The 9079-nt window shown below is 49.6% G+C and overlaps 1 protein-coding gene across 1 annotated transcript in view; it reads left to right on the forward strand.

The window, feature by feature from the left end:
• Positions 1–9079, forward strand: part of IGF2R (insulin like growth factor 2 receptor) — a 97210-nt gene that overhangs the window by 23848 nt on the left and 64283 nt on the right. Inside the window, exons 3-4 of the mRNA XM_040628026.1 lie at positions 4409–4530; positions 6099–6197. Of these exons, the coding sequence (XP_040483960.1) occupies positions 4409–4530; positions 6099–6197 (221 nt within the window). The remainder of the gene's footprint in view (positions 1–4408; positions 4531–6098; positions 6198–9079) is intronic.

The following is a 9079-nucleotide window of genomic DNA, read 5'->3' on the forward strand; positions in this document are numbered from 1 at the left end:
GGTCTGGCGGGTCCGGGTGAGTGCGGCCTGGTCTGGCGGGCCCGGGCGAGCGCGGCCTGGAGGGCCCGGCCTGGAGAGCGCTGTCTGGCGGGCCAGCGTGCGTGCTGACGGCGAGTCTGGGGATCCTGGCCTTGGGACCGAGGTCTGGACACACGGCCTGGCGGGCCCGGCAAGCGCGGTTTGGTCTGGCGGGCCCAGGCGAGCGCGGCCTGGTCTGGCGGGCCCGGCCTGGAGACCGCGGTCTGGCGGGCCTGGCGCGCGCAGCCTGGTCTGGAGGACCCGGCCTGGAGAGCGCGGCCTGGAGGACCCGGCGCGGTCTAGTCTGGTGGGGCCTCGCCAGCGGTTCGGTCCCCGGCCCGCGAGCCTGGTTTGTCTAGCGGACTGGTCGGAGAGCGCTGGGTGACCGGGCGCGGTCTGGCGGGCCCTGGTGAGCGTGGCCTGGCGGGCCTGGTACGCAGGGTCTGTAGGACCCGGCGCGGCCTGGCCTGGAGAGCGCGGCCTGGTCTGGCGGACCCGGCCTGGAGAGCGCCGTCTGGTGGGCCTGGCGCGCGTGGCCTGGTTTGGAGGACCCGGCCTGGAGACCGTGGTCTGGAGGACCTGGCGCGTGCGGCCCGGCGCGGTCCGGAGGACCCGGCGCGATCTGGCGGGCCCGGCGAGCGCGGCCTGGTCTGGCGGGCCCAGCGAGCGCGGCCTGGTCTGGCGGACCTGGCTTGGAGAGCGCGGTCTGGAGGACCTGGCGCGCGCGGTCTGGCGGGCCTGGCGCGGTCCGGCGGGCCCAGCGCGCGGTCTGGAGGACCCAGTGCGCCGGGTTCGGCGGGGCCGCGGTCGCGGCGGACCGCGCGGTCTGGGCTGACCGGCCTGAGAGGCGGCCTAGGACCTGCGCCTGGGGTGGCACTGGCGCAGCCCGGCCGGTGGGTCTGGCGGTCGGACGCAGCCTGGTCTGGGGACCCTGAGAGCGCCTGGAGGACCCTGCGCGGTCTGGTCTGGTGGGGCCCGGCCAGTGCGGTCTGGTCTGGCGGACCCGGCCTGGAGAGCGTGGTCTGGCGGGCCCGGCGCGCGGTCTGGAGGACCCGGCGCGGTCTGGCGGGCCCGGCGAGCGCGGCCCAGCCCATTTGGCGCCGTCCTCGGGAGCTGGCCGTGGGCCTGGCGTGCTGGCCGCGGCCCCACAGTCCTCACCCGGCTCTCGTCCGGGGAGGACGGCCAGGCTGGCCGGTTGCCGCGGTTGTCTGCCGCGGTTCGCTGCGGCCTCTCCCCGAGTGCCCCGGTTGGCAGCCGGTCCCGGCCACCGGGCGGAGCGGGCAGAGGAAGAAGGCGAGGTGAACAGGCGGGTGCGATGCTGATGGGGGCCTGGCGCTTAGGGATGCCGGTGCCCCGTGCCGCGGCGGCAAAGGTTGGCTGGATCCCTCCCAGCCCGAGGCCAGGGCCCTCCGCGTTTCCTTTTCAGGGCGGGCCTAGCTGTTATGAGGAGCCCCCAGGAGCTCTGGGCACAGGGCCGGAAGGGGCCGCTGTCCGGGGGGGGGACGGGAGGCGTGGGGGAGGGTCTTCAAGGTGGGGGGGCCGCGGCCTGTGAGCGCCCCCTTCTGGCCGCAGCAAGTGCCGCTTCCTGCCGTCCTCTCCCGCCCTCCGTGTCTCCTGGAGCGCAGCGCTGCAGGGGCGCGTCGAAGCCCCGCCCCGTTTCCCAGCGCTAGACACGCCTACCGTGGGCGGGGCTACGGGTGCTGTCCACCGGTGCTGTCCACCGGGCGCTGTCCTCGGTCCCGGAGGCTGCAGGGCTTCTGTGCTCTCAGCCGAGAAAAAAGATTTTCGGACAGATCGCGGGAGTTTTAGGGAGAGAGCGCGATCCAGGCAGACCTTTGCACAAAGGCAGGCGGGCAGTCAGGAGAAAGAACCAATGGACTGTGAGCCTGGTGCTGTGGGGGCAGCTCTGAAACCCATTACCCCGTCTCCACTGGCATCTTAATTTTCACCCTCCCCCTCTTCTTCCTCCTTCATTTCTTTTTTTCAAAGAAGATCTCAGGTGTTTGTATCGAATTGGACCAGTTGTAACCCTGAGGTCACGATACACAGTCATAACTAATCCGTGGACTAACCTTTTTCTGTTCCTTTTTTCTTTTAAGATTTTTTTTTTCATTAGGGAGTGAGAGAGAGAGAGAGAGAGCGCGCGCGCACGAGAGGGAGGAGGGTCAGAGGGAGAAGCAGGCTCCCCGCTGAGCAGGGAGCCGGATGCGGGACTTGATCTTGGGACTCCAGGATCATGACCTGAGCCGAAGATAGTCACTTAACCAACTGAGCCCCCCAGGTGCCCTTTTTCTGTTATTTAATTGGCTGTTTTGGATGTGATGAGCCCCATCCTTAACAAAATCTAGTAACCCGAGAATAACCACTATCTATGTGTTTTCTCCATCTTCCTGTCTCCCTTCAGTAGGAGTAATAATTAGCTTATATTTAAAATTTTCTTCCCTTTGTCTCTGTCTCTTTCTCAAAAGTCGGTGTGCGTGCGTGTGCATGTGTGAGAGAGAGAGAGATTTTTATCTTTATAGAAAGTGCATATTATGCTATGTGTAATTTTCTGGGGCTTAAAGTGTTAACAGAAATATTATGTTGCTAAAGATTGGCCATTTTGTTATTTTCCACTGTGGCTCGTTCCAGCAAACTCTTACATAATATTGTGTCGCTCTCCCAAAGGTAAGTTATCCACTATTCTACTGATGGGCATTCGGATTGTTTCCGGGTTTTTGCTCATGTTTCATGTGTTTCCTGCTATATATGTGCCTGGTTTTCTTTTGTGTAGATACCTAAGTGTTGAATATGTAGTTCATGGGGTACATGAATGTTCAATTTTAGGACCTAATGCCATGCTGAAGTAACAAAGGAGAGCTTTACCATTTCTCCTCCAACATTTGGTATTTAACTTTTGTCAGTGGAATGGTTGTAATTGGTATGCCATGTGGTTTCAGTGTGCAATTCCTTGATTACCAGTAGTGTTGAACATCTATCTCTTCCTATATTTACTGACATATTTTTCTTCCCTTTGATTGATCTTATCCATTTTATATTGGGTTGTCTATTGCATGTGACCTATTTTATCTCTTAGAAGCCTTAGAATTTTCTCTTTGCCTTTGATATTAAAATTCACCAAGACATGACTAGGTGTAGGTTTTCCCTTACCTCTTCACTTTGTGTGTTCTTGCAGTTAGAAGCTATTTTGTTTCACTTTCTAGGATTATAGAAAAAAAGTTTTTTATTCTTTTGTTGTGTGTGAGTATGTATATTCTTGATGCCAGTTCTTTGCCAGTTCTGTGTATCTCCCAGTTTATAACTAGTTTGTTTTCCTTAAGCTATTTTTTGATGAATGTAAACTTCTAAATTTAAGAAGTCAAATATATTAATATTTTGGAGTTAATGCTTTTGAGTCTTAAATATTTGTATATATTAAGATCTAAAAGATAACTATATTTTCTACTAAGAGTTCTAAAGTTGGATGTTTATGTCTTTAATTATTTTAGAGTTGATTTTCATATACGTGGTAGATAGGGATCCAATTTTTATCTTTTTTCCCATATGGATTGTCATTTTGTTTTCAGTTCCCTTTGTTGAATAGTCTCTTCTTTGCCCATTAATCTGTTATTCTGTCATATATCAAGGTTTGATTCATACATATCTAATCTGCTTGTCAGTTTATCTGTTCCTATACCAACTATCACCATATTGGTATGGTATAGACATTTTATTCTGGATTATTACAGTGACATACCAGGCACACTGAAATGCAATCACCCCACTTGTGGGCCATTCTAAAGAATTTTGATTTTATAGCATGTATGATGGGAAATTATTGAAGAACTTAAGCTGTTGAGTTATATATTCTAATTTATGTTTTCAAAGATCACATTGGTTGAGGTAGATGGGGAAAAGGGGGATGGTGGTGAGGGACAAGAGTGGAGGCAAGGGGACCAATGCTATGCTATTGCCAGAGTGTAGGTGAGAGATGATAGTGGTTTTAGTACCAGCAGTAGTAGGGGTGGTGAGATGTGGATGGAGGTAAGAGGTAAAGATGTGGTAAGAGGTGAGATGTGGTAAGAGGTAAAGATGAGGTAAGAGGTGAGATGTGGATGGAGGTAAGATGTGGATGGAGAGATGGAGGTAAAACCATTAGAACTTTCTGATTTACTGAATGTGGTAGATGAGAGAAAGAAAAGATTCAAATGTAATGTGTTTGGGGCTTGAACAGCAGCTGGGTGGATGGAGATGCCATTCCTCAGATGGAGGATTCTGGAGAAGGGACAGTTTGTAAGTTTATGAGCCTTCAGATGAATTATAGTACCACTTTTAATTTGCTTATGCTTGGAAATGGCTTTATAGTTATGAATGTTTTATAGCTTGTTCATGCTCTTTCCTTTCCAAATAGGTGATTCTTCTTCAAAAACTGTAACCAGATCTCTTCTGGAATTCAACACAACAGAGAGCTGTAAGCAAAAACCAGATCACAAAATCCAGAGTAGCATTACCTTCTTATGTGGGAAAACCTTGGTGAGTCCACACAAAGTCACTTTATAATGTTCCTTTTGTTAAAAATGTTTCCCCGTTAGGCATTCTTACTATAGGGTTTTTCTGGGAAGAGTAAGTGAGCAAAATTAAAAACACAAACAGAACCATCAAACCACCAACCAAAACACCATCACCATTAAGAACCAATATATAAACAAACGCTAGCCCATAGTTACAACTTTTAGGTGAAACTTGACCTACATCCTGTGTAAAAACTACAATTCAAGGTGATTAGTGTGTTTAAACTCAAAACATTGTTGAGTGTTTATGTTGTAGGCATACATTTTTTTTTTCTTTCTTAAACTTCTTTTCCTAGCATTTTATCTTGATAGTTTTTAAGGCAATGCATTTATTATTTTTTTTAAACTGTTTTTGTTTCCTCATTTACATTAAATTGGAGAGAGCAACATCTATCTAGGAGAAGTCTTGGCCAGTAGGTAATGGCCATTCATCACACCTTTTTTGCATGTTACTAGTATTGCAAGGGGACATCATTGTTTAAAGCATGGTATTTGTTCTTACTCTTGCATATTGCATGTGAGTTGTTGGGTTTAATCTCTGGTACATAGGAAGGGACTTTCAGTAAGTAATTGCTAACTTATAGGAGAAGCAGTTTGTATACAGATCCTACGAACGTTCTCTGATAGTAAGAACCCAAGTATTTAGAAAAGTGAGGTTGAGTGAACTCAGGTAGGCTGCCAGATCGCTTTCAGGTACCATTGGAGAATTCGGTGCACCTTCAGGCCCATAATGTTTCCTCTGAAGAACTTTAAAAATAGAGCTTAACATTGTTAATTTTGGACCAGCCTGTCAGATGCACTCTTGTCTATGTTGAAACCTTAGAAAAAGATCTGTTTGTAGTGGTATGAAATGTGGAGGTCTTTGTTACAGAATAAGCTAGCTGCTGCTTTAATTTTAACTGATTTCCCTCAAAAATTCTGTGTTCATCATATGAGAACCAGAATTGCAAAGCGCTCCCTAGATTTGCACGTGGGAGTGTTGAGGTAAATTTGGTGTCACATATCACCCAGCAGCGCTGTGGTTGACCATTTTGGAGTCGACCCTGGTTACAGTCCGTGCGGAGGGGCTGCCCTTGAGTGTGGGGGTGTCTAAAGCGAGGCTGGTGTGTGAACTCGGTCGGGTCCAGATGGGCCTCCGTCCTCAGCTTACAGGAAGTATGAGGTCACATTTTCTGGCTTTGATTTTGTTGGCATTTGGTTAAGAGAACATTTGGAGTTCGAGAGTGGAAGGGCTCTGAGGACTGCATCCCATGAGTTTGCTGTGCTTGCATAGTTGGGGCAGTAGAACAGTTTTGGACCAGTTACACCAAAATTCCAACATGATTTCACGAAGCTTTTGTCTCATAATTTCTGGGTTTGGGAACTTCTCGGTGACCTTGATTAACTAAAACAGTTGTGTCCTCCTTCCTCCCCCTTCTCGCTGCTTTTAAAATTTTCATTAGCCTTTACTGTTTCTAACTTTAAGGGGAGAAAAAAAAACCCTTACAATATGCAGTATGGTAACTTATTTTTACTTTTTTTTAAAAATAGGGAACTCCTGAATTTGTAACTGCAACAGACTGTGTGCATTACTTCGAGTGGAGGACTACTGCCGCCTGCAAGAAAGACACATTTAAAGCTAATAAAGAGGTAACAGGGGGACTCAAGGTCGTGTGCTTATGAAGGACATTCTGGGACCTTTAAGATTTGAAATACTGGGCACAAACCTTCTGGGGTAAAAATCTTTTTTAGTTTTCAGATTCCATTTGAGCAGAGATACCGTGTGATTTAATTGTTAAAATGATGCTGGGTGGTTTTTGTTTTTAGGACAGGGCATTTAAAATATCCCAGGATGTGATTAGAAGTAGACTGGTTCACCGTCTACTCGGTTAGTTAGTTAGTTCTTGGTTTTTGGTGCTGTGCAGCTCAGGGACTGACACGGGTGGGTTTGTGTTTCGATTACTCACTCTCCCTCCTGGCGCCCATCTCCTCAGGCTCGGGGTGGCTTCTGGATGCTGTGAGGTGAGTCCAGGCCAGGTGTCCCTAGCCATTCAGTTCTTTGACGGTTCCCCTCAGAGACTAGATGGCTGCTGTCCTTCTGTCCGTGCTTCTTCTGGTGTTTGGTCAAGTCATCCTTGGTGATTCACAAAGCGTCCTTGCCCCGAGCCCAGAGACTCTGAGGTCGGCTTGGCTGTGTGGCTCTGCCCTGCTGCTCCCCTCCCCCACCCCAGGTCCGAACGTGGTTTTCTGTGCTTCCCTGGGCGATAGGCTTCACGGGTTGATTATTCTCACGTCTCTCCATTAGTTTTATGTTCTGAAGGGTTGAGTTCAAAGTCTCTCTTAGGATCTAGGAACTGAAAGTGGGAGCAATCGGTAATTTTCACTGACGGCCCAACACCGTGTCATTCAAGAAGGGCAACAAAAGAGGAGTTTGTTTTTAAAAAATAAAGCCAGATGAAGCTATAAATAATAAATGATCAGTGGTTTTTCAAATATGGCAGTCTTTAAAAGAAGAGAGAGTCTGATATGGACATGGAAGAGGCAAAATGTTGCCTCCCAGAAAAGAGCATAAGGGCCACTCAGTGAGAAAGAAGTTTTAAGTGTGGAAAGACTAAAGGCCTAATACAGTGACACTGACCTTGAGGTGACAGTGTCAGATTTAAACCTTGGATTTTAATGCTTCAGTTAACTTGTGTGCCAGTGTGCGGTTAGTGGCAGGAAAAGCATCTGAGAACCATCCTGCTCTCCTGTGGGACGTCAGACCTCTTTGCGCCCCGCAGTTGTCCCCTGGGCTCTGGTTCTCCAGCTCAGCAGTGACGCCCATTTTTCCTGTTTCACGGGGTGTCCGCGTCTTGCCTTGTGTTTCTGAGCTGAATGTTGTGTCTCCCATTACCTGGGGGAAAATTGCTTTGCAAAATAAATGCATAAATAGCTACTTGTTTTCCATTTTCTTTGTGTTGGAGGTCAGAAGTCACAGACTACAGCCCCTGGGCCAAAGCCCGCCCTGGCCCATGTTTGTACAGCCCCAGAACGAAGAACAGTTTTTACATTTGTACAGGATTGTGAAAAAAGCAAAGAAGCACAAGAGAGACCCGTGTGACTCACAGAGCCTAAACTATTTACTTTGTTGCCCCTTACCGGAAAGTGCGCGGCCCCTTGCTCTGCATCAGTTTTGATGTATGAGGGGAGAAGTATAGTCTGTGTTTTTTCTCAAAACAGTGACATTTAATTTCTCTTAGAAGCTGATCTAAAGATGGAAGAGGAATGTGCACTTTGTCCTCAGTGATCCTCTCTTTAGGTCTAGTTGGCAGCCGGGGCTTTATTCACTCAGTTTTCATTTACAGAGGGCCTGTCGTGGATCAAGAAGTAGGAATTTCATTACATTTTGAAAGGGTTCTTGCTTTTAGAGAACCCATAGGCTAAGGGTATGAAGGGCAGGTTCTCGTTCGTGGCCTGGATTCGTTGTGCCTCAGGTACAGGTAAATCGAGGCGGGAAGAGCGAACGAGCATGGTGGCCGCTGAAAGGCAGCGGTGTCACTGCTAGCAAATCCAATCAGGTTTCCTCTTCTCTGTCTTCAGTAAGGTTTCATTACACCTTTACACCTTACAGGCAAAGGTATCACTTCAGAGAATGTAGTAAATGTTTTATGTTTAAAAAAAAAAAAAAAAGACAGGAAGGCAATCCAGACTTGGTTTAGCGTCACTGGAGTTTTGATTTCTCTAGGTCCTTCTAGTTGTCAGTTGCTTTATCTGATTTAGAGTAATTGGGGGGCGAAGCTCGTGGTAGTTCAGACGCTGCCTGTACACACTGCCGGGACAATGCTCGTTGAGTGGATTCCGGTAGGGATTTTTTAAGGCAATAATGTCTTTAAAATATTTTGGATGTACGTCGCCTTGGGCGCACAGCAAGTTCAGGACTGGCGTGCTCGTGTTCTTACCAGAGCGACATAAATATGGTGCGTATACGTCCGGCACTAACGAGGTTGATTCACTGTGTGGTGTGTGAGGCTGGCAAACGACCTCCTTCCCCCACGGCTGCATTCCTGCTCTTATGAATGTCTCCATTGCTTTCTCCGTGGAGCAGGAAGTGGGGAGGACTTTCCCCAGGAGCCTTGACTGGTTTTCCGATGCACGCTCCAATTCTGTGGGGTGCTGGGTTAGGCGTGCCTTCTAGTCCTTCCTGGAGCAGAGAGCCGGCCAGAAGTTGCTGAAACCGCCTCTAGCCGGGTGTCTGCGGAGCTCGCTGACGGGAATCTCTCCGGTCTCCTCGACGCTGAGCGAGCTGAGGACGCCGAGCTCTTTGAGACGTGGCCCCGGCTTCCCTTCCCGCCGGCCGCCAGCCTGCTCCCCTCTCTCAGAGGCCTTCATTTTGTAGCGAGGGAGCCGCTCCTTGTCTCCCGGGCCCCCCCTCCCCCCGCTGGCCGGGTCGCTCCCTGCTCGAGTTACTGCTCCTGCTGACCTTGCTGGAGGGTGACAGGCTTTCCGTTCGCAGGATCGCGGCGGCCCGCGGTCCCTTTCACTGGAGCCTGGGC

Source organism: Ursus maritimus, unplaced genomic scaffold (genome assembly GCF_017311325.1).
Source record: "Ursus maritimus isolate PB19 unplaced genomic scaffold, ASM1731132v1 scaffold_13, whole genome shotgun sequence".
Classification (NCBI taxonomy): Eukaryota; Metazoa; Chordata; class Mammalia; order Carnivora; family Ursidae; genus Ursus; species Ursus maritimus.